The sequence below is a fragment of the Bactrocera tryoni genome, chromosome 4, assembly GCF_016617805.1.
Source record: "Bactrocera tryoni isolate S06 chromosome 4, CSIRO_BtryS06_freeze2, whole genome shotgun sequence".
Taxonomy (NCBI): Eukaryota; Metazoa; Arthropoda; class Insecta; order Diptera; family Tephritidae; genus Bactrocera; species Bactrocera tryoni.
The window spans coordinates 36,855,492-36,881,319 of NC_052502.1; the positions used below are offsets into that span (position 1 = coordinate 36,855,492).

The window sequence follows — 25,828 nt, forward strand, 5'->3', positions numbered from 1 at the left end:
CAAGTTTTCTATGGAAATGTTTTTATTTGGGAAGGGTATTATAGCGGCATTGCAACCGAAGTTAAAGTTCTTTCTTGTTATTTGCATGGGTTAACGGAAATACAACGCATTGTTGTTTTATACATGCAAAATATGTATATTTTATTAAAGAAATAAATACTCATATTCGTAAATTCAAAAAAATAGTTTCGAGCACACATAATTCCTATTTATATATAATGTATGTATGTATGTATATGCGTATGTAAAGTAAGAATCCATTACAATAGTAAAATTTGATTTTTTGCTTCTTAAATCTAAATACTCGTTTGGTAAAAAAATATGATAAAAAATGTATTGTTGTATTAATGTATGTATGTAGTTGCTTAAAGGTTGTAATAATCGACAAATTCAACGGTGCGTCTGTAACACATCGGATTCAATCTGACCGGTTTCCATTTCTTCTACAAATTCCAAAGACCAAAAAAGGTATCAGAAAACGTAACAATGTGAGAAAACATAAAGAAAAGATAAAGAAAGAAAAAACGATCAGTGTTTTTAGTTAAAGAAAACAACGAACTTAACTCAAGTATTATATATAAATTGTATATATAATATATATGTATATATATGTGGAATGCATAAATGCGTACGGAATGTTTTGAGCGCAACAGCAGTAACGAAATATGCAAGCTAGAAGGGATGCAGTTAGCGCACTTCTTTCGTATTCACATTAACCAAAAACTTTTTCATTAACTTAACATGCTTCTTTTCAAAACAAAGTTATTTGCCAACTTTCCAAAGCTAAAATACTATATGTATATAAGCCACTTCACATAATAACGCAACAACAAAAGATAGATAGATGAAGGATGAGCAAAAAAAAAAAAAATGTAATATAAAACTAAACTGTTGCGCTGGGTAATGGTGGTGTTGGTGGTATGATATTCGGTATTGCCACAACGCTTGCGCCAGCGCGACTGTATGTCAGCGGTGCAGCTTGAGTCCACTCGTTTGTCTCTGCATTGTATACTTCAACGGTTTTTAAATAATGATTGCCATCATAACCGCCAATTGCCATAAGGCGATCGCCTAGCAAAGCGCAGCCGATAGCATCGCGTCCGACGTTAAGCGAACAGATCTGCAAGTATAATACAGTGACAATCTTTACTTCGCAAAAAAAAAATACTTCAACGCTTACCAAAGTCCAAGAATCTGTTGCGGGGTCGTAGCGCTCCACTGTATCGGTGCGGCAAACAGAGGGATTGCTGGCCGGACAATCGTGGCCACCCAGCGCGTATAGGAATCCATTTGCCACAGCAACCTGCGAGAAAACTTGTAAACTTTGTCTTAACATACATTCAAGTGTTTGCACTTACGCCTACGCCACCGCGTCGTTTATTCATTGGCGCGCGCATGGTCCATTTATTGGTGTGTGGATCGTAACATTCGATCGAACGATGACACACCGAACCATCTCGACCGCCTACCACAAACAAGCGACCACCAAGCACTGCCACGCCAGCGGTCGAACGCATCGAGGACATCGAAGCCACGTAACTCCATGTACGTGTGCTTGGGTCCCAACTGTGGACAAAATTATAAGATTTATATAATAAAAAAAATTGTTTGCTAATTTTTGCAGCACCTACCGTTCAACAGTGGACAAATAGCTCCAGCCATCATGACCACCGACCGCATAGAGTGGACCTTCCAATACCGCCACGCCCAAGCCATGGCGGTGCGTGCCCATCGGATTCAGCGCTGTCCACACCATCGTATTCAAGTCTAAACTCTCTACTGTATTGAGCGTTTTTAAGCCATCGCGACCGCCCACTATAACTAACTTATCATCCATCACAGCAACACCGAATTGTAAACGACGTGCGGACATATTCTTCCACACCGACCACTTGTCCGCATACGGACAGTAGCTTTCAATACTTATAGCGCCCTGTAAAATTATTATTTTATTTTTAAATATTATTTTGTGCTTGCATATATTTTACGGGTACCTTGTGCGCATCCATGCCGCCCACCGCCAACAAACGACCTACCGTCGATTTACGCGGCTTTGTGCGCTCTGAAGCTATTAAAGCTAACAAATTGCGTCGTTCGGGCAATAAATGCCACTTAAGCGCTTCCATCACAAGCTGTTGACATTCATTGGAACTGCACAGCGTTTCCACATGATCCATAATAAATGAGGGTTTCAGCAGCGGCAAGCGTACTAACGCCAACAATTCAGGAATGTGCTTTTCACGGCTGGCGGGATCGTGTTGCACCCACATCTTGAGACTGTGCACTACGTCCTCCTCGGTGGGCACATTGAGATCATCACTAGAAATTAGCTTACCCAGCTGCTCGGAGTCGAGTTGCAGGAATTCTTGATTTTTGCAAACCTGTATAAAAATAAAAACAAAATTTTTATTGAAGGTAAAATGGATAAGAAAATCGGCGCATTTTACCTGCATGAAATGCTGGCATGTGTAGGATTTGGCCAGACGTAGTAGCGTTGTGCAGCTTTGTCGTTCCGCAAAGAAGGCAAAGCCCAGGCAGTTTGATGGGTGTAACTGGCGCGCAAGGAAGTTGCAACAGGCAGTGACTACAGAGTTCAACTGTAGCAGACAGGCAGTGGCTAGGAGCGTTTCTACAGTATCTTCGCGCAGCTCAATATAACCCGTATAACAGTATTGTATTAGTATTTGTAATGCATCGCCATGCACCTCGCCGAGGGTGACTTCCTGCTCTTTGGTCTCACGCAATGAACCGGTGAACATGGCGGCAAAGTAGGCGCTCGATGCTGACAATACTACACGATGGGCTGGCACTCTATGCCAATTTAGGGAAATAAAGAAGGTTTTATTTTAATATATACACAGTTGGTGTTTAGATCTTATCCTTACATGGCAGCTATAAAAGCAGAACGATCAAAACAAAGTTATTGCAAGAAAAAAATTTTATTAGGGAATTTTAGCTTCGGTGCAATCGAAGTTAAAGTATTTGCTTGTTTTAGAAATATTTCTATATTCATAGCACCTGACGAAATTCTTCGCGCTATAAACATATCGGCAACACGTCAACAACCTAATTTATATATAATTATATAAACATATTAGCCCTAGTATATATTCCTATGAACTTTTGAGTCCCCATGCACTAATTAATGATTCATATAAACAAAGTCAACCAGGCATAACTTTCCAGGTGTATGCAATTTTGAATTGAAGAAGTTGATTACAGGGAAATTGCTAAACGTCAGCAATTTTTCGACTTTACTTGATATTCATATCTTCGTATTAGTTTAAATTTTGTTTATTTATTTTATTATCACAGTACTTTTTACGTTATCGCACCATTATTTTATCAATGTGGGGGAGAAACTTTAGTTTAGTCATAGTGCTATTAATTTTTTGACGAGTTTAAGCATTACGATGTGTACATATTGGTTGGTATCATATGTGTTCATACCATATGGTATATATACATATAATATATGTATACTTATGCCTTTGTATTTACACAAGTTATCGGGTAATAGCAACAGTTAATTCAAAACAAAACAGAAACCAAACGCTTGTCCGTTTCCGTACGACTCCTTCACCTTCATCCAACCAACGCACAGCTGTAGCGACATTACACACACATATATTTATAACATACATATTTATAATTTACAAGAGTCGGCATCTATATATCACATAGAGTAGCAGCTCGCTGTCATTTCACATGGAACGGGTAGTAAAATGTGCAAAAGGGGAGACAAGTGTATAGCAATGCGGCTATGCAATTGTCGTACTAGCTAGCACTTCTTTGTTTGGTGCGGCTTTTCCTACAGCACAGCAGTTTGCAGACAAAGAACGAGGCGCACTACGATTAGTGTAAAAAAAACTGCACATACTCGCATATTTATATGTATATATTTAAACGGGAAGATGATAGACAAACAGCATTCGGCGCAAAGTGAATGTATACGGTTTACTGGCAATTTGTTTGTGACGCAGTATTCAGTACTCAACTCTTTATGCACATAAACATTCCCCCTCGACTGTTGCTTTTGTTTGCTGCATGCAAAATGCGACCTGACCTTAGCTGTCTATTTCGCGTGGCACTTTTTATAATATACAGACTCTTATAATTGAAATGTCTTTGTTTCTGGCGCCGGAAATGCACTTCATTGACAATGATCTGTAGTTTTATTTTAGAGATACATAAGTAAATATGTATGTAAGTACACACTTACCGCTTGCCGTCGATTCCAGCAATTAATACTACATCGCAGAGCTGATGACTGTCCAAGTATAACTGCAAGCGCTTTAATACACTTTCCGCATGGTCACGACAGCGGAAATATTCATCTTGACTTACGGCAGACGTAAGGCTGCCTAAACTATAGTCTCGGGTTAGGGAATCACCATCAGCCAGTAGAGATATGGGCGCAGATGAGGATGTCATGGAATCACGACTAGGGCTATCTTTATTAGTAGACATATTCACGACGCTGTAGAGCAAAACAATTGTATATCCGTATGTTTAATTGTAGTAAAATCGCAGTTTCTCAATTAAATTAAATGCAAAAATTGTGCTTAAGAAGTTTTGCGTTTCTCGATTTAATAGTTGCTTTACGGGTTATGGTATTTTGCGTTTTTAATTTTATTATGTACTTTATTCCGGATTGCACTCCAGTAGGGTAAACAAAAAGAGCACCAACACTTTGAAACTGCAGCAGCGGAATGGCAACGAATCGTTTATTGCCAATTAAATGCACTTAACAAAGCGTTGGAGTTAATCAAATAAACGGTCCACCTCTTTGTTGCGCGTATTTATTTTGGACGTACGTTGCTTTTGAGGCAACTAAACCTATTGAAACTGCTACTCCTGCTTCCATAAATATGGACTAAAATCTTTTAATTGCATTTGTTGCAGGAAGAATGTAAGAAGATAAAAATGGCGTACGAAAACCAGCACAAAATACGATCAGGTGCAAAAATAATGAATTCGACGTTGCCAAACCATTACAAGCGTATAAATAAGAAATGTTTTTATAAATACAGAATCATTAAAAAAGCTTAAAATGAAGTGAACATTTTTAGATTGTTTTCTGAATTTTAATATGCTGAAATTAACGTAAAATAAAAAAAATTTTCTTAGAATAGCGTTGATTAAAATCAAAACTATTTTATTGCAAAGATTGGGCAACTACTCTTCTAGTAAACACCCGACCAAGAATGATAGAATACTTGCACCCGACGAAAATAAAAGTTCTCAAAGGGTGGTGCCACCATTGCGGAAAAACGAAGCACTTTGGCAACACATGTACTTCCGAGAAAAATACATATCCGGCGCAGCTAGTCTTACAAAATATTTCTGAAAAGTTAAAACTACAAAATTGTAAAACTAATTTTCAAAACAAAAAAAAAAAAAAATACAAAATAAATACCGTTGCCGAACCATATAATTCACTAAGTAATTCAATTGTTGTTAACATATTTAATAAAAAAAAATCACGGTTTTTAAAAAATAAATAATTATTACGTTTGTAATGGATTGGTATTTCTTCTAAATGGATGATTTTGCTAGAATTCAAATAATTCATCTTCATTTCTGTCTATAGCAAAATGAATTAAGTAACGTTAATCCATAACACTATGGCATCTTGATTAACGTAACATAATCCAGCAATAAAGTTCAGTGGCTGACAATTTCCCAATCGGAGTGTTACCGGCTTGAATAACTTCACTAACTCTTACAATATAACTAGTTTTTATATAAATTATTTAAGCATAGATTGTTCTATATACAACAAACGCCATACGAAACTTATTCAAAACGCATAAACACATATTTATAAAGATTAATTTTAGCTGAGCATATGCTCTGTTTCAGAATTTAATATGTGGATTTAATAAGCTGTGTTATATTTCTGAAATAACTTCATCTGGCAGTACTACAAACGAATACGACGAACGGACGAGGCTGGCCAGAAGCGCACTGTGCTTATAAAATTTTTTCGCAGCTAAAAATAAATAGAAATTCGAATATTCCTTCCCAGAGTTAGTGCAATTAGACAAGTGAGTGAAATCAAGTTTAAAGTGTTGAAATATTAACATTGAAGTGTATTTTAATAACTATTACTACTGGAGTAATCGATCGATGCAACGCCGTCAATTGTCGTCGGTAGAAAAAAGTCAAAGTCAAAAATGCTAGTAGGAGGCGTTGCGACCTCGTTTCCTAACGTGAGCCCAAATCCCATTACCTCCACCTTAAATGTCGTATTTCCAAGAGCACACATAACCAATCAAACCAAGTAAATAATTTTTTTTTGGTTAGCTGGATGTAGCCAACTATTGATACCATAGCAGCCAATCTTATTGACGCTAACAAAATCTCGTTAACACAACCACTGTCACAGGCATTGTCGTCGTCGTTGTCGCCACATTTCCACTTTCCATTTTGAGGAAAATATTTTACTTTGCGTAATATTTATGTAGTTTATTTTATGTATGAGTCGCATTGCTGTTGGCTGACTGGTCGATTTGTTGGTTGGTGTATTCAGCGCTTTTAAAAATAGAATTTTTTAATGATGATTTGACTTTCGACGCTGTTGTGTTTGTGTTTTTCGAGACATTTTTTCTCGTGCGCGTTTTGTGCATTTATATCTTAAATAGAGGCGCATTTTCACGGCAATACACGACGAAATAATATATATTCAAGGAATAAAAAAGTGTGTCGACGCCAAGGCGGCTGGGATAGTTGGGAGTTGTAACGTGATAATAGTGGTAGTGGGACGAAGTGGTGTTGTACACGGACAAGTGTAAAATTGTTGGGCTGGAGCATAGAAAATGAATAAGAGTTAACGTTCAACTCGTATCATTGTGTTCGTATGTACATATGTGCGTATACAAGTCTCAATTGTGATCAGCTGGCTATCCGTTCGTGGAAGAAAGGTGGAGGTGTGAGGCGAGTTTCGTAAAATGTGGGTGGTGCTGGCCCCGAAGCACTTTTACGATAAGGAGGCGACGACGAGGTCAACGGAGTAATCGCTGTTGTTGACGACGATTGGCGAAATGCTGCAAATGTTGTTGTCGTATGCGTCAACGTCGTCGTTGATATTTTCATTGCTCCCTACTGCGCTGCTATCGTTGCGGTTGTCATTGACGTTTACTCTGCTTATAGTTTTACATATTCTTATTCTGCGGGCTTGGGGTATGCGAACATGCCGACCATGACTTTGTTGTTGAGTGAAAATAAATGGTGTAAACTAAAAAGAAACTAAAATTAACAAAGTGTTTTATGATATGAACTGATATAACTGACTATGAAAAGCGTTTGTGCACGTGAAAATCGTAGTATCTTTTAAATATGTAGTTAGCGCCAATTACCGCAGCAACGGTGGCAGTATCAGTCACATTATGCTTTTGTTTTTTTTTTCACAATTACTATAATACGAGAGCAACCCTGATTTCTACCACTTATCGATTACTACTTGGCACTCGTCCCTAAGCCAAATTGCTGAGATCAAAAACATGAAATTAGACAATGGGGTTAGGATGGCACTAAGTCAATCAACTACTTGCTCTCTTAAATTTCCGCGTATCTATGAAAAAAAGATGATCCATTAATTACTTACTTTTTATTTCTTTTCGAATAGTTGAACGTTGGTAAAGCGAAAGAGAAAAATACAAAAAATTATACGGCAGCTGCTAACTTTTTAACTTATCTGTGACATTGCAGTTGAGATAGCTTTTGTTTAGCTAGTACCAATTATGTAAGGTAATGGATGCGCGCATAGAACTGATGGCAATAATCTGGACAACAAGTGTACCAACCACTTAGGTAAGTGTCTTCGGATTATCTAATTAAAAAATTAACTTATTGTATTTTTTTGTATATTTTACAGTCGATCAGCATTAATGATTCAATATTTTCCACAACCAAATTAACGTAAATAATCACAAAACCGCAAATAGTTTTACAATAATAGAACAAAAGCTAAGAACAGCGTAGCAATAAAAACGAGCAACACAGTGTGTGCACGGTCGGAGCCTTCTTTATACATCTACTAATATGCCTGTGATTTCGCCACGCAGATCATCGACATCGAACAGTGGCAGTCTATACGGCACCTCGTCGTCCGGAACTGGCAGTACAGGCACTAGTACCGCCAGTGCATATAGTAGTGCATCGTCGTATTTGAACCGTGCGAATAGCTTGTCGAAACCCACAACGCCAAGCAGTTCATTGTGGTCGTCATCGTCGTCAGGAGCATCGAAATATACACCCAACTATTATAGCTCTTATTTGGGTTCGAATTCGTCATCGTATTCGCCACGTACAGCATCGCAACGTAACTCTTTGTCGTCTTTGTACCTGAGCGGCGGCTCCTCTGGATTAGGAACCTATCGCAGTAGTTCATCTTATTTGTCAGCCGGCAGCAATGATCCAATTACATCCAGTAGATATGGAGTGAGTAGATAAACAAACAAACAACCACTACTACATAAAAGCACACAACATGTGTGTTATTCAAATGCTTTTGCTAAACCATATAAATACATGCATTGAGTATGTATATAGTGTCTAGGGCATTTTTGGACATTTGTGTAATGTCTAATTTAGTAGTGTTATTAGCAAACAAAAACAATAGTGTAGCTGTGAGTGTTATCTGCTGAATTGCATTATACGCATGTAACATATGCATACATGTACATATATCTATATGTAAACATTGCGTGAACCTTTTACCAATTACTCATTTGCAGCACACCCACTCGTGCACACACACACATCTGTACAAGCGCACAAACCCTTGGGACTGTCGTGTGGTATTTACATTGGGTTATGCGTTTGCTTAATAACCCCACTGCTCTACTTACACCTTTAGGCGGGATTCTTGTTTTGTGTTTTTAGAGTAGTTGGTTAACAAGTCAAGTTGTGACTTTAAATTGCAATGTAAATTTTTATACCATACTGCTGCTATCCAAAGTATACAGTATATATTTTATAAAATATGTTTAGCACACATAAAAGTTTGGTGTTAACTGTGTACGTGTGTGACAATCATAATCACATCTTATCTATGTTAGATTTCAATTGTAAAATTTCTATTAGTTTGCCGAGCGCTTTAAGTGCTTAATACTATGGTCACTCATACAGTTTGGTTGTTAAATTCATAATCGTTCACATTCCAAGTCACACGTTTTTATTTGAACGCTTAAGCGGAACGTTTAGGTTAGGTAGTGTAAAAGCGTATACTTTTATTTTCGAAACAAAACGACAAAGAGTACTGTGAAATTAAATAATATAATAAAGTTAATTGTGTATTATTATTATTGCGAAAATATTTAATTGTGATTTAATTTTGCCAGTGTTAATTAATAGTGGAATTGTGTTATACCTTAATTCCAATAAACTTTACGTGTCCTTAAATGATAAAAACTAAGTGAACCATCATCGGTATGTGTAGGTGGGGAATGTTGCTTAAAGTTCAAATGATTACATAAAGAACATTATCTGTAGTTCTAACACCTCAAAAACCTCAAATGAGCTCGCACACACTTCCTTATGGGCAATACTAGTAAATATGGTTGATAATAAAACGAAAAAATAAATTATTGTGATTTATAAACTACTGATTACCAAAGGTCTGAAAAAGTTTAATGCACTATTTCACTTTGTACATATGTATATGAGGCTTATAAAGCTAAAATTTAATACTACATAAGGTTAATCAATTATACACTCCACTAGCTATTAACGCTCATATGGTGATAATTGTTACGCTCGTTCTAACCTTTCGTTAAATAAACCAAATCATGCATATGTACATAGATGCAAACATATGTTCCATGCCAAAAAGGCAAATATTTCATTAATTTGGCGCCCATATGCTTATGTGGCTACAAATTACCTGCAAAGATACACACATACATATTTACATGTAGATATAATATATAAGTAATCACACCTTAGCTTTTGCTTTAACTATGTACACTGGCTGCAAAAACAACACCTGTACACACATACATATGTACGTCTGTTTGTACATACGTGACTCATATTTTTCTTTTCTGTATTTATGTTATATTTATTCGTTTGTTTTTGTCACAACAACCAATGCACATGTGAACGTGTAAAAACAAAATTATAACGACAACAACAACAACACCGCTATCAAATCAACCATCACAACAACAATCAACAACAATATCTGTCCAATTGCCATGGTCATTGTCATACTCATATTTCTATTTGCATCATAAATCACTTATCTAATGGGGCAAACCGTTACAAATTCAATGCATCTGTAAATGTTGAACATAAACAAAATTGGTAAAATCTCCACAAAAATTTAAAAAATATAAAACGAAAATTCGTGTAAAAAACATACGCGCCTCAGTTACCTAAATCACCCAAGACATCATCCGATACATTGCGCAAGCGTAAGGACAGAGATACGAACAACAGCAATGATAGCAGCGATGTGAACGGTGGTGGCGCTAAGAAGCCGCCCTCGGGTTCGGATGGGGGCAACAAGCGCTTGTCAGGCTCATATTCATCCTCATCCCTAGCACGTTTAGTAGCGACATCTGGTCTGGAAATCTATGAAAAATACAGTCCCGCTAATTATAAACCCAATTGTGAACTTCCACGTTCCAGCTCAGCGCTTACTGAGGCTGAGGTAGACGCAGTTTCATCCACCATCGGCGGCACAACAACGACGACAACGAACAATGACGATTTACGCAACGAGACTACGACAAACATAACGTTGGACCGACCACGCAGTCGCTATAGTCGCTTGTATAGCGCCGGTGATGAGTCTTCCAGCTATAGCAACAGCAAATATAGTGACAGCAGCAGCAGCAATAAAAATGATAACGACTTAACCAGCACTACAGCAACCAAGCCGCACCGTTCCAGTTACCGCGAACGTGCGGCAGCCGCCGCCGCAGCGTCAGCAAAACAACAGGCCAACGTCCTCGCGCCCTCCACATCGGCCTCATCTGTGCTGAGTCATAGCAGTAGCAGCGGCGATGTGCCGACCGCAACATTTACTTTGCGCAGTAATCGCACACCCAGAACCACAGTGACAAAGGCAGAGGAAGGCGTAACACTCAACAATGGCGACAAGGCCAGCAGCAGCAGCAGCAAGGGTGACAGCATCAGCCGACAAGGCAGCAAAACGAACCTAAACAGCAGCAACAACAACAGTTACACCAATGACCTTGAAAACAACTTGAGGGAGCTAAAGTTGTCCAACTCCGGCAGCGGCAGCGGCCTATATAAGGATAGCAGTAGCGGCAGCATAACCACTTTCACGATGCCGCTGCAGGCGAAGAAATCGCTCAGCACCAGCAATAGCAGCGGTCATCTCAGCGCTTTGACTACCTCAAACAACGACAACGATAGCGAACTGAAGCGCAATCACAGCGCCAACAATTTGGATGTGGTCGATCATAGCGCCCCAACATACGAACTTAAATCGAACAGTGCGGCAGCTGGCGGCGCTGAGGTGTGCTCCAGTGCAACGCTCCAAATGGTGGACACACCGATCACGGCGAAGAAGGTAAATCGCAGGCGACAAACGCCACGCGCCGTATTGTGCGCGGTCGCTTCTAAGATGTCTGTGCTTTTGTGTTGAACGCGTTTATTCCTCACATTATCCGCTGCGTTGCACACTAACTTTGCCTTGTTCAGCTTGTGCTGCTCCTGCTAAGGGCAGCGCGCACTTTGCTAATGCATGTGTCTAATACTAACCACAATGTTTGGCTAAACTGAATACTTGTTTAATCGGTTATATTTAACTGTTTCCGATTGGCGGGAAGAACTGCAGTCCACTTGATATTTTTGCTTCTAGTTTAAGGTATTTAAGGTTTGTTTTTCGAATAGCAAGCACCGCGCTTATAGTACACATTATCCCGTTAGGAAATGCATGCACTCCACCACCACGTGACATCCACGCACAATCAGTTCATCGGACATTGACGCTAGTCAATGGCTCGCTATTTGCTGCAGTGTGTTTCGAGGAATTGAAAAAAAGTTTTATCGGTGAGGTCGATACTATTTTTTAGGAAGATGCAGTATCAAGTTTAATATTGAACTGCAAAATTGGAATTTCCGGGAGATTGATAAAAAATATGAGTTATTTTGAATATAAGAAATTTTTACTCCTTAAAAAATATTTTAAAATTCATTGAAATAATTTTTTTTTTTTATCAAAGATTGCGTTGGAATTTTAAGCATTGCTTTTGTTTCAATCAAAGTGGACTTACATATCATATACTTTCATTAAAAAATCATAAACATCATTTAACATTCATGATGTCATAAAATTGTCATATTTTCAATATAAACAAATAAAATTTGGTACTCAAATTTTTTTAAAATTAATTTGTGTTATTAAATTTGGAATCACATTTCACATAGAACTTTTGTAGTTAAAACAACTAGTTAGGAGACCTTCAAACGTAGGTTTTACTCTGTCATAGAATTGTCAGGAGGACTATCGTGTCGACCAAAAATGGTTGTAATATTGTAATATTTGTTCCGTGCTGTTTAAAATATGTATGTATGTAGCACATTTTATTATATACAATAACAACAAAGCATTATGAAATACTTGTTGCGAACTTCAAATACATACATATTTTCTCGTTTAAAAAATGGTTTTAAAAACACATAATAAAAATAGGCCATAAATTCTTAAGAATTTTATTACCGAAAAAAACTTGAGTTGAGGGTGTTTGTACGAATTTTCCAAAAATATTTTTTTTTTATTTTTATCAATAATTTTTTTTTTAATTATTTTTTAAAATTCAATATTCTTCGAGAAAAGAAATTCTTTATCATAATTAACTCAGTTTTTTAGCCTAAAACTTATTTTTTGGTTGAGTAGCTCTGTTTATTCTTTAATAAAACATATGATTGATTGGAAAATAAACATATGAGCATACAGGGTTGCAAATAATGCATTAAAAATAATTGAATCAATATTTGAATTTTTATATTTTGTAATCCCGAAAATCGTTAAATAGAAAATTTTCAATTTTTTATCCCAAATACCGATTTGAAAAATGTTTCTATCCCAAATGTTTGATTAAAAAAATAATAATATTATTTGAGGTTTGAAAATAAAAATTTAATCCCAAATACCAAATTGAAAATTAAAAAAACTCAATCTCAAATACCTGGTTGAAAAAATATATTTGGGGCTAATATTAAAAATAAAATAAAAAAATTAATAAAAAATAAAATAAAAAAAATTAAAAAAAAATAAAAAAAAAAAAAATAAAGAAATAAAATAAAAGTAAATTTAAAAAAAATAAAATAAATCGATTAAAATAATAATAATTAAAAATAAAGTAAAACAATAAAAAAAAAAATAAAGTAAAAAATAAAATTAAAAAAAGAAAAAAAAAATAAAGAAAAAATTAAAAAATAAAATATAAAATTAAATAAAAAATAAATAAAAATGTTTCCAATTACCTGATTGAAATCAAATTAATCCCAAACACCAAATGGAAAACTAAAAAAGTGTTTTTGGGGTAACCGGATTAAAAAATTAGAAAATAAAAAATAATTCTAAATACCAGGTTTAAATAATAGAATCCCAAGTGGCGGTTTGAAGAAAAAGCTTTAATTCAAAATTTGTTACTTTGTCTACTGTACAACAAAAAACAACAACTTAACATTATAGACAACAATTTTAATTCAAATTTATAGCCTCGCCTCCACACAGACATACATATGTACATATGTATGCATGTAGTTAATCTTAAATAGGTCTTAGTGCGGAATGTACATACATACATACCTACTCATAAATATAGATAGATACATATACATACATGTATATAGTATAGTTTATCTGAATGTAACCAAATCTCTAAACAAATTAGCCGACACTGCGACGCCCACATTATGTCGAAGTACATAGATAGGCATGTATGGATGTACCTATACATGTGTAAATAAGTGTATAAATAAAGTTGAATGTTCGGTAAAGGCAACGCGCCACAAGCAATGAACGGTAGCATCATCGACAGCGTCATCATGCCATTCTCAGTATTATGATCAACCTTTACCCACCTTCGAACAAACTAAATACAATACTAATGCATACATACATAGTCATATTCATATACATACATACGCATTACTAACCAAAAGCATCGTCATGTAACTTGTTTGTGTTTCCTCTTCTGTGTATTTTCTAGATGAATATTCGCAGGCCTTGTTGCTGTCACTGAATAGAACGCCTATGTATTTTTGAACTCCTCTCCTCACCCCCCACAAAAAAAAACAAACAAACAAAAGAAAAAGCGAAACAAAAACAAAACCAAAAATAATTACTAACCAATAATCAAGAGCAGCAACAAAAAAAATATATAGAATAAAAAATAAAAACTAAAAGAAAGCAGCAGGAAAAGTATAGAAAAATATACAAAAACAAGATGTGTGCAACAACAAGTTTAACGCGAAAATTTCGGCAAAAATTCACAGTGAAAGCAAAAGAATTTATGATATTTCGAAATAATTAGTAGTGTGCGCAAAAACGCGGCGAACAGCGACGAAAAAATAATAGATTGAACAAAAGGCTGACGAGCAAAAACAAATAAATAAACTAACAATAATAAAAGGAACAAAAAGTGACAAAACACTTTCAAAATACGGCAATTTGCCAAAAACAAAAAAAAAAATCAAGAAAATAAACTCAAAAACCCACAAACGACAAAGCAAATTAACGAGGCTTATAATTAATTGAATACCTTCCACATTCCACAGCGGCTGTATGTCATACATAGCGCGTAAGGAAACATAAATATAAAACATATTTGCAGATATACGCATAAAATACATACAAACATACATAAATCAAGCCGACAAAGTGATAAAAGTGTAAATAGAAAGAAAGTCAATAAAAAGTATACAGAAAAAACAGTAAACAAGAAGTGTAACGGCGCAGAAAAAACATTTGAATCCCCGAATATTCGTAAAGTATAATGATAGACATTAAAAAAGGCCGCAATAGTTTTGAAAAATTTCCAACATTACAAGAAAAATGTGATAACACCGTCATATTAGCGCAGCGTCAACAACAGCAGCCGACCAATTCCAGCTTGAATAACTATACGAGCGTACACAAGCCAAGAACAACAACTACAACAGCAACCGTGTTTACTACCACAACAAAAACGCGGCCACATACAACAACAAATCCATTAAGTGTCAACGGCAAAGCGGAAACAAAATTGCACAACGGCGTTGGTAGGCGTGCTGCATCGGTGGGCAGCACGCGCAACACCAAACACAGCGACAACGCCAGAAGCAACAATAACAACAACAACAACAGTAAGGCGCACAGCAGCGACGACACGAATCCGGTGCGCGCCGCCAATAAGCCATTCTTTCTCGTACCGCAATTTCAGGATCAAAACTTTCTGAAGGAGGAATGTGAATTGGCGCATGCGCAAGTGGCACCGAAACAGCAACAACAACAACAACAAGTTGCCACAGCCAATGGTGACGGTGGTAAGAATAGTGCGAACAACACCAACAACAATAACACAAAAACTAACCAACAATCGAGTGGCAACCACAGGCGCAACAGCGGAGACTCAAGCAAAAGCAATAACAATACCAGCAACAGCAACAATCACAGCCAAAAAACCAACAACAACGCGTACGCCATCATTAACAGCATACACGCGAGCATTAGTAGTAGGCGAACAGCAACAGCAACAGCAACAACAGCGCCAGCAACAGCAACAGTGGCGGCGGTAACAGCGAATGGTGTGCGACGCAGCGGCGGCGGTAGCGCCAACGCCAGCGTCAATATCAATCAACATCATCACCATCATCACGTCAGTACAACAGCGGCAGCTGTGGCGACGACGAGTACAAACGGCAGCGCTGCCAACGCCGCCAGCGTCTCGGCGAAGAACGCCACAACCGGTACCACCGTCCACAAAGTCGACATTGTCTTCAATAATCGCGCGCAAACGCAAGCCAGCTGTGGTGGGCGTTTCGTGACGTCGTCAAAAAGTGCGAAACCAACACAGCCACATAATACATACAACGTGACGCGTCCGCTCACCGGCACCACAACAACCACGGGCGCGCCAACAACGAGCAGCACTGCAACGTTTGGCGGCGGTGTCAACGCGGCAGCCACAGCGACTAAGTTGAGCAACGGTCAAAGCAAATTGGTGCGTCCGCTGGTGCATCGCACCATATCATCGACTGCGGTGGCGGCGGCGAATGCGGCCGCTGCGCGCGACAACGTGAACGCCTACTCCAATAAACTATTCAACAGCTACGGCAGCAATAGCAATCGGCTTAGCAATAATAACAACAATAATATTAACAATAACGGTGTGAATATTGTGTGTAATATCAACAATAGCAGCAATAGCAACAACAATATCACGAGCAATAACACCAACGGCGGCAGTGGCGCGAACGGTATGCAACATACGCTCGATCACGACGATATCAAGTACATCGATAGTGATGACGCGCCGACAACGGCAGCGATAGCGGCGGCGCACGCCAGCGCTACTACGGTCACCACACCGTCGCGTGGCGGCGCGCAGTTGGAGCGGAAAACGCAGTTGCGCTGTGAGCAGCTCTGTTGTCCGCATACCAATTGCGCGACGTCTACAACGGCAACGCTGACAGGTGCTGCTGCTGGCGGCGGTGGCGTTGGCGTTGGCAGCGCGTCGCTCAAAACACGCATGCGTCCCAAATCGACGATCATCTGTTCCACCAGCAATCTCGTCTTCGAGAAGATCAACAATTATAAGTATGCCAACGGTAGCGCCGGTGGCGGTAGCAGCGCTGCTAAATTTGCCGCCGAAGCAGCGGCCGCGCGTCGCAACGAACTGCGGCACAGCATTGACTCGAATAGCATAAGAGCGTCCATTGAGAAGTTCGATAGTTTCAGCGAGCAGAAGCGTGGCGCGCAGGTGACGCTACGTTCGCACGGCGGCGGCAGCGGTAGTACAAACAATTTGCAACATCATCGTCATAGTGGCAGTGAATTTGATCACGCCACCGGTAGCAGTAGTCTCTTGCGACTGGCGCAAAGCGGTGGCGGCTCTTTGACGCGTGCACCCTACCGCACAGTGTCGCCCGCACCGGCTACCGCCTGCAAAGTTACTGCCACAATGCATGCACCGACCTTGACGACCGGTTCGACTGGTGCGTCGGCGTCGTCCATACGCAGCGGCGCATGCAGTACAAATAGTTTGCCAACGAAAAGTCTTGGCAGCGTTTTGGCTGCCACAACCAATACAACTACCGTTACCGCCGTCAATCGTCATCAGGAGGCAACAGCTTTGCGTGCTACTGAGCGTGCTTCACCCAGCGCGCTGCTGCATAAAGATGCGGCGTCAACACCGTCATCGTCCTCATCATCGCCACTGCTAAAGCAAGCCGAAATGAAATTGCCGAATGGCGATGTAAAGAAATGCGCGAACGCGGAAACGAACGGCGTTTGTGATGGCGCCGCCGCGGATGTTGAAACTGTAAGTTGCACTCACCAAACACATAGCGAAAAACAAATGTACAAAATGCTACAATTTATCAGTCACCAAAAAAAAAAAAACACACGTTCACCAGCATTTAATCACTCCCACCACACCAAAACCTACACAATTAGCACCGTCAAGCTCACCAATTGCTCATGCCTCGCCCAAGAAGCGACGTGAATTCTCATCAATTTGGCAATTCTTCAGTTCCTCTCAGTTAATCTGTCTCTCAGTTAGCTATCTTAAGGGTTTCTATGTTTCTATGTTTGTTTTTTTTGTTTGAATATCAGTTTTCACTCATCATCAATCAGCTTCGAGTTTAGCTGAGTGAAAGGATTTAACAGGTTTTACATTTTACGTTTTAATGCTTTTATTACATAACAAGACCTTATTTTTTAAATATATGTACTGTACGCACGTTGCAATAATCACGCTGCCATTTTATAACCTAATCTAATTTTATTTTGATTTTCAACTAACTTCTGATCCTATTGTCTTTAACAGTATTTTATATATGAATTCTTGGACGAATTTATTTATTTTTTCTTTTTTGTAAGTCGCAAACTTTCTTTCAATTTTATAATAATTTTTGCTCAAGCGCAGTTCCCAGCAACCATTAACCACTTATTAACCCCCAAAAATTATAAAAAAATATAAATCCTTCACTTGTGTCCGACAAAAATCTTTGTACTTTACTCACAGTTTTTTTTTGTTGTTTCTAAGCGTTTTGCTTTTTTCACAATACTTTTACTAAAACAGCTCTTGTGTAGCTTTTTATTTTAAACATATTTAAAAAATAATTATATTTATTATTTGTTTTTTTTTTTCCTTCCTGCGCCGTCTCACAGATCCGCAGCACAGCACTACGGAGTATCCCGGCAGCACCGCCATCGCCGACCGCATCACGTTACCGGGATCGTGATAGCCGTTTAACGTCGTCATCGGTGCTATCCTCATCGCTGTCTAATAACATAGACGATGCCAGCAAATCGAAGGATGAGAACGCAGAAGGTATGTGTGTGTCTTTCATATTGTAAAAATCTAAAGTTTGAAAGCCAAACGAGGAAGATAATTGTGGCTAGTCAAATGGGGTTTTGGTATTGAATGCGGTTTTATGATGAAGAATAAACCCTAACCTAAAATAACCCATTCATCGGTTATCTGATTATTCATAAATGCAACAATTTCCATAGAAAGTTTGCAAAAGCTTTCGAAGCTTTACATACAAATCTCCTATTTTAAATATAATAAAGATTATACTTCTTGCAAAAGAAGTAGAACTGTAATATTCCCTTGTTCCCGTAGCTGATCCAAAAACGTTTCTGGCGGCGAGGAAGATTTTTCTACTTAAAATTCTCTTAGAATTCAAAAACAAAAAAAAAATGAATGTAACAATAGATGAATACAGGTAATGATCGTAGGACTTGTGTAAATTATGATTTTGACATTTTGGACGGCTTCTAAAAAAAAAGTGGTTTTTGAGAAAAATTTGCTCTTCAGAATGATTTAAAAAATAAAAAAAAACGTATTCCTTCGCTTATTCCCTGACCAATATATCAAGAAGGTCGTGGGAAAATTCCTAGTCAATCGGTCCTGCTGTTTCCAAGAAATTTTCTTCATCGACTCTGAAAACAGCGTCCCGAATAAACGCGTTTAAAGTTTCGAAAACCGAATACATTTAGTTAAAAAATAATAATATAAGCTTATTTATATCTCCTATGCTATTTGCTGGTTCAACTTCAAAATTTCGAAGAATATGTATAGACATATATTCAAAACCGATTTTTTTGAAATTTACAAGTGCATATAACTCCTTAGGAAATTATGTTCCATTTATATAAAAAATTAATGATTTTGAAGTTTTTCAAATTTAACCTCAAACATTTTTTTCCAAATTTCGGATTTTTGAATTTCACAAGTGCATATAACTCCTTAGGAAAATATATTCCATATATATACATACATATACATAAAAAAGATTAACGATTTTGAATTTTTTAAAACTTAACCTCACAATTTTTTTTTCCCGAAATTAGAATTTGTTGCAAATAAGTATTTTATTACATGTGTTTACAATATTTCAGAATAAAAATAAACTTTTGAAACACGCTTTAAAGGTCTTTAATTTTCCCATAATCACTTTGTGAACACCCCTAGCCTGCTATAAAAGTATTGGAATTATTTGAATTTTGTATTTTCCTTTTCTTTGTGCTTGTCATACACTTAAAAAAATCCGAAATGTTGGCAGTCATTAAATTTGTCGGATAGTTTGTCAAAATATATCACTTTTGTCGCGTCATTAGTACAAATTCTTGTTTACCTCTGAATGTTATTTCGGGCCGAACCTGGTGTGCTGTCTATCTGCTTAAAATTTCAACTTTCTTGCAATTAATTTAAAAAAAATATATATAATTTTTTAACAGAAAACAATTTTTCAAAAAAACATAGAGCTAATTAAATTTTCTTGCACGTCTTCACAACAGGTCTATGTGGGCTAAGAAATATCGGAAATACTTGTTTTATGAACTCGGTCATTCAGTGCCTGAGTCACACGAGCGAATTGACAAAATTCTTGCGTACACACAATGGCATACGCTCAACATCGTCGAAGGATCAACAAATCCTACAAGGTGAGTGAAATCTAAAAAGAGAGATGATAAAAGTTTAACTGTTCTTAATTTAACGCTACAGAGTTTGCCAAGTTGATACGCGAGATGTGGACTAGCAATGTACACAGCGTCACGCCGATGGACCTGAAGCGCGCCTTTTCCTCCAAACATCGCATGTATAGTGATTACAACCAACAGGATGCACAAGAGTTTCTGCGCTTCTTCCTCGATTCGCTGCACAGTGCACTAAATACGGGCGTGAAGGGGGAACACTTGAAAATCGACGATAACCTTAGGTGAGTGCGCAATGGGATTTTGGATTTCTGTATAATAATATATACTTCCGCCTGTTTAGCGACAATAAAAAAGCCGATCTAACGTGGGAATGGTACACACGACACGAGAACTCACTCATACGCGATCTCTTCGTCGGCCAATTGAAGAGCACACTACGTTGTACCACTTGTGGCAATACGAGCGTCACATTCGATCCGTTTTGGGATTTGAGCGTCTCGTTGCCATCGTCATCGCGCTGCAAGCTAGAATCTTGCCTCGATCTATTCATACGCGAAGAGGTGTTGGATGGCGATGAGATGCCGACCTGTGCGAAATGTCGCCAAAGGAGAAGGTGCACGAAAAGCTTCACTATACAACGATTTCCCAAATATTTGGTTATACGTAAGCGTTGACGTTGGTGCATAATCATTTTTTTTAAATAATTTATATAATTTTTGGTTAAAGATTTGAAGCGTTTCTCGGAGACTCGTTGGAGCAAGTTGTCGAACATTGTCGAATTTCCGACTGGTGAGCGCGAATTGAATATGGGTCCATACGGTTCGAACCCTGGCACGAGCATATATTATTCGCTGTATGCGATTTCGAATCATATGGGTGAGTGAAGAGAACTTATATTTTTGTTCGAAACGATACTTTTTGGTGAGGCAATGTATTACAGATTGCATACTAAAATATATGTATATGCTCGTTACTAGTTTCGTTTTTTTAAGCAAAAGCTTGCAACGGGGACTAAATCAGTATAGGAGACAAAAGTGGCAGAGAGAGAGATAGGGAAAAGAGAGCAATTTATTTGAATAAATTAAGCATATTATAACATATTTCTCTCGTAAACATGCCAGTTATAATTTAATTTGAGATAATTTTATAACTTTGTTTATACTGTCGTGTTGTTCTTCCTTGGAAAATCTCATTTTTTGAAATTCTCTCTCTTTTGCAATTCTGTTTTGAGTTGGAAAAGCAACTAAAAAATATAAAATTTGAAAACATTCTTATGTATCGGTCAATGATTTCAATGTTAGTCATTTTATGAATCCCGAAATTTCGGGATTGATTTTAAACTTTTCGGGATTGCTTTGAGAAATTTTTTACATCAGTTCAAGGCGTATTTATTTTGAATTATATTAATCAATGTATTAAATTCTAAAAATAAACATTGACTCCCGAAATTTCGGTATTATCTTTTAAACTTTTCGGGATCACTTGAGATTTTTAAATCAATTTATTTTGAATTATATTATTAAATTCTTGAATAATAAATTAGACATACATATTTTTTGTCAAAGAGAAAGAGAGTAAGAGGGGAGAGCTTTTTATAGTATTAGTATTTATTAGTATTAGTATTCGTATTCGGTATTAGTTTCAAAATTTCCTGAATCATCAAAAATTATATTTTTATTGTATCCATTTAAGTAATATCTATTTTTGATTATATTAATAAATTTATTTATTTTTAAATAACAAACTAGTATTCTTTGTTGTAAAAAGAGAGAGAGAGAGATTTTTATGTTAATATGATTTATAATACACATATACAGTAAATTGAAAAGTAATTTCCATGTATAATATATGTATATTGTATATACATACAATAAGCATCTCTTTCATTATCGCGTTCTCGGGATCCCGTTCTGGTACCGAAATTTAAGAATATGAAAATAAAATGCCGAAAACTTTGTAAATTTTCGGAATCCCTAAAAAATCCCGAGCTGGTCCCGAAATTTAAGAATATGAAAAGAAAATATCAAAGGTATAAATATTCGGTTCTGGAAATAATCCCAAGCTAGTTCTGAATTTTTAGAACATGAAAAAATGTCAAAACTTTACTTTATGTTTTTGGAGTTGTTGTTGTTGCAACGGTTATTAAGTCCCCGCTGGGACCTTAGGGAAAGAGGTGTCTTATGTCGTCGGTATATTTGAGGAGGGACCTCTTGATGTTCCTAGGAGGCGGTTCCGCTTCAAGTAGGTGACTGCGGGGATAATTTCTACGAAAAAGCCCTGTTGTAGTTAATAGTTTTTCGAGTGACTGACTCCCTATGCATAAATTTCAACTCTATGTTATGTTGGAAAATGTATATTACTATAGTATTATTATACAAATTAATAACGGTTTAATAAAAATTCAAAACTCTCTTGCCCACAGGTTCCACAGCTGGTGGTCATTATGTGGCGTTGTGTAAACATCCGGTCTCGAAAAAATGGCATGAATTCAACGATAATGTGTATGTATTTACAACAAATTTCAAAATTTTTGATTTTAATCAATCCTTTATTTACAGTGTAAGCGACACGCTCTCCGAAAATAATCTAGTTTCATCCAGTGCCTATATACTGTTCTATGAGCGAGCGTAAGAACTAACTCACGCGTGTAAAGAAATTAAATGCAAACATACTCACATTAACACGCTTACACACACACACTCATAGCCAAACTTGCAACTTAAGTCTTATGTACAAAAAAATCAAAACAAAAAACCAACAAAAAAAGGATACACCTACTAACAACAAAATCTGTAACCTGTAGAAAAATGGAGCTGGCTATGATGACAACTGCAACAAAGCTGCATAAGACCACCAACATGCCCGGCAACGGCAACGGCCATGGCAAACCAAATGCGAAATTCTATCGAAATTATGCGAACCAGTTCGGTTGAAGTGAAGTGTGACAAATTGAGCAAGACACGTGATTCAGCCATTAATTCGCATTGTTTATGCAACACGCTACCCACACGCTACTGCTACTTAACCCTAATATGACTACTCTCTTATTTTTTACCTTATACTAATGGCCATATACGCATACATACATACATACCCAAATTATGATTACTAAACCCAAAAACTCACATAGTTACATACATACATATAGTAAATTTCTAAAACTATTTATGCTGCTACCTAAAACTCTTGCTAATTAACTACTAGCAAACACAAGAAACCAACTAAAATAGCAAATTAAAAAAAAACAATAAAAAAATGTATCGAAAGAACAGTTAACGCCGTCTCCTACTACTACAACTACACACACTTGCAACTCCTATTATGCAGCGTGCAGCATGCAACTTGCAACATGTTTAGAAAGTGAGCAAAACAAAACAAAAGATGCAATTCACAATAAGTCTATTGGCGCACAACAACAACAATGTGACGCTGATTATTTTTACACGCCAAATTCTGTAAATCTCTACATGTAAAAATGTACAATTTTCGACCGAGTCCAAAGATATGTACCAATATGTATATATATGTGTGTATATATTTGCATACATGCATAATATAGATACTGTACTGCTTGTATAAATGTAAAAAGAGCCGAAAGCAACAAAAATTTTATGCCGTTGTATTTAAAAGATACATATGTATATATTTAAAAGATATGTTGAAGCAAGTGATTAAATCGAATAACAGTGTGTATAAGCGATTTTTTCCAAAACGAATCGTTTTGCTATATATATTTACATGTATAAATATAAATTTGTTATCATTTTGCACGATTTGTATGTGTAAGTTAAGTGAGTGGGCGTTAAAGCCGCGAGTCGGGAGCCGAGAGCCGAGCGAGACGCTTAAGTTATGTTATTGGCTATTTAAAAGAAGAATTATATACATATATGTATATATATTTTAAAGCCGACTCCTTCCTTTATCATACGAAATGGAAGCATACATATATGTGTATGTAGCTGTTTTATTTATTATTTTATGTAATGTTTGGCTTAATATTTGCGTAAAGAAAAATTGCAAAAAGTAAACGCTGCTAACACTTGAGTGCGCTTGTTTTAAATACTAACTATTAAGTAAAAAAAAAAATAAGCAACTAACAAGCGAATATTTTAATATTTATTAAACGCATACATACATACAGACATATATGCGAATGTTGCAATAGCACTTAGCACACCGGCGGACCTTAAAATGTATAAACAACTACTTACATACCTTAACTACTAACTAAACATGCGCGCATATACATATGTATTACATAATATACACAAGTATATGTATATACATACATATATTTTATATACATATGTATATGGATATGTGCAGTGAAAACCATATTGCTATTAAAAATAAGTTTTTATTGTATGCTAACGCGTTAAAAACAAGAGCATAACACAAAGTAAGAGATAAAGCTAGTCCTAAAACAACAACACAATAAAATTAGAGTAAATAAAAATGAAAAAAAAAAATGTAAAAATCTATTTATTATTGCTAAAGAAATTTATTATGGCAGACAAGAGTAGCTAAACAAATAAATATGCGGCACGCAGATGAGCTGCAAAGCTGCGAAAGTGAAAAAATAAACAAAATATAAAAGAACAAAAAAAAAAACAAATTTTTTAGGTTAAGTGCAGAAGCTAATAGCAAAATAGTTTTACAAAACGTAAAACAAAAAATTAATAAATTTAATTTAACAAAAACAAAGCAAGCATGGCTGCGAATAGTGTAGTGTAACAGTGGAGAGAGCAGATATAACGGGATTTTGTACTAAATGAATGAGCAACAACACTAAAAATACTACACACAAATAATAAACCAACAACACTAGGCGCTTATATGCTTATGTATGTAAGCCAACACACGCATATACAGTTAGCTGCATATGTAATTAACTAATAATACAACAACAACAAGAAACAATAAAATAATATAATTATTCAAAAAAAAAAACGGTATTAGCAAGAACAAGCGAAGCTGCTGGTCAAGCAATAATGAGCGGAAGAAGTTGATGCAACCAAAAACAACAATAACAAGAGCAACAAAAAATTAGTGGACCAGCAAAAGCGAAAAGAGCTTTTACCGTGCAACTAAAAGCGTTACACATACATACATACATACATCACAAACAACACTTATATACATGTAAATTTCAACTACACAAACAATAAAAAAAAAAAATAAAAAGAAATAAAAAAAAATATTTAAGAAATATTGAAAAAAATATTTTATAATAAAAATGCTGCTTATTATTATAATATTCATGTAACTTATGAGATGCGAAAATGTATAGAAAACTTTGTAAAACAACAACAATTAAAATCGTTATTAAAGTGCGTGTCACAAGCAAAAATTTTGTTATTTATTTTATGCTGCTGTTAATTTACTTTTAAATACATACATACATATGTTATACAGTTATACGCTTGTATATATACACAAAACGCATGCACATACACACACTAACATACAAATATGTAAATGTAGATTATTTATTTTGTTAAACGCTAAATTATGTGTAAGTGTGTATATGTGCTTTGTGTCAACTTTATTTATTTGTAAAATGCAACTTTTCTTTTATTTGTTTTAAATATGTATATGTAAACATTTTTATTTGTTTGAAAAATCTGAAATGCAAATTTAAAAAAAATTTACAACAATTAAAACTATTAAAACTATTTGTTACTTGTTTTC

At 36.4% G+C, this 25,828-nt stretch overlaps 2 protein-coding genes across 6 annotated transcripts; one reads left to right on the plus strand and one right to left on the minus strand.

The window, feature by feature from the left end:
* Positions 1-227: 227 nt before the first annotated feature.
* Positions 228-4,959, minus strand: LOC120774521 (kelch-like protein 5). Of its 2 annotated transcripts, none has more exons than XM_040104216.1 (8): positions 4,223-4,959; positions 2,448-2,811; positions 1,995-2,381; positions 1,632-1,933; positions 1,359-1,566; positions 1,181-1,303; positions 890-1,120; positions 228-443 (listed from the first exon to the last, which is right to left on the minus strand). In XM_040104216.1, the coding sequence occupies exons 1-8, from the start codon at positions 4,468-4,470 to the stop codon at positions 366-368; spliced, it is 1,941 nt and encodes a 646-aa protein (XP_039960150.1). In that variant the 5' UTR covers positions 4,471-4,959; the 3' UTR covers positions 228-365. The 2 variants fall into 2 exon arrangements, with proteins under 2 accessions (XP_039960150.1, XP_039960151.1); XM_040104217.1 differs by lacking the exon at positions 4,223-4,959 and adding an exon at positions 2,886-4,187.
* A 969-nt stretch (positions 4,960-5,928) lies between these two features.
* Positions 5,929-25,167, plus strand: LOC120775613 (ubiquitin carboxyl-terminal hydrolase Usp2). 4 transcript variants are annotated; one of them, XM_040105856.1, is made up of 10 exons: positions 5,929-6,050; positions 7,631-7,815; positions 7,880-8,445; positions 18,362-18,524; positions 19,997-20,143; positions 20,205-20,418; positions 20,478-20,800; positions 20,864-21,013; positions 22,560-22,638; positions 22,696-25,167. In XM_040105856.1, the coding sequence occupies exons 3-10, from the start codon at positions 8,047-8,049 to the stop codon at positions 22,766-22,768; spliced, it is 1,548 nt and encodes a 515-aa protein (XP_039961790.1). In that variant the 5' UTR covers positions 5,929-6,050; positions 7,631-7,815; positions 7,880-8,046; the 3' UTR covers positions 22,769-25,167. The 4 variants fall into 4 exon arrangements, with proteins under 4 accessions (XP_039961790.1, XP_039961791.1, XP_039961792.1 ...); XM_040105857.1 differs by lacking the exon at positions 5,929-6,050 and adding an exon at positions 6,129-6,215; XM_040105858.1 differs by lacking the exon at positions 5,929-6,050 and adding an exon at positions 7,504-7,523.
* The last annotated feature ends 661 nt before the right edge of the window (positions 25,168-25,828 follow it).

Coding starts and splice junctions, on each gene's coding strand:
- LOC120775613 (XM_040105855.1), top strand. CDS start 14,985: ATGATAGACATTAAAAAAGGCCGCAATAGTTTTGAAAAATTTCCAACA. Junction 20,144..20,204: donor GGATCAACAAATCCTACAAG/GTGAGTGAAATC, acceptor TTAACGCTACAG/AGTTTGCCAAGTTGATACGC. Junction 21,014..22,559: donor TGCGATTTCGAATCATATGG/GTGAGTGAAGAG, acceptor TCTTGCCCACAG/GTTCCACAGCTGGTGGTCAT.
- LOC120774521 (XM_040104216.1), bottom strand. CDS start 4,470: ATGTCTACTAATAAAGATAGCCCTAGTCGTGATTCCATGACATCCTCA. Junction 1,304..1,358: donor AACGACGCGGTGGCGTAGGC/GTAAGTGCAAAC, acceptor GTTTTCTCGCAG/GTTGCTGTGGCAAATGGATT. Junction 1,121..1,180: donor CAACAGATTCTTGGACTTTG/GTAAGCGTTGAA, acceptor TTATACTTGCAG/ATCTGTTCGCTTAACGTCGG.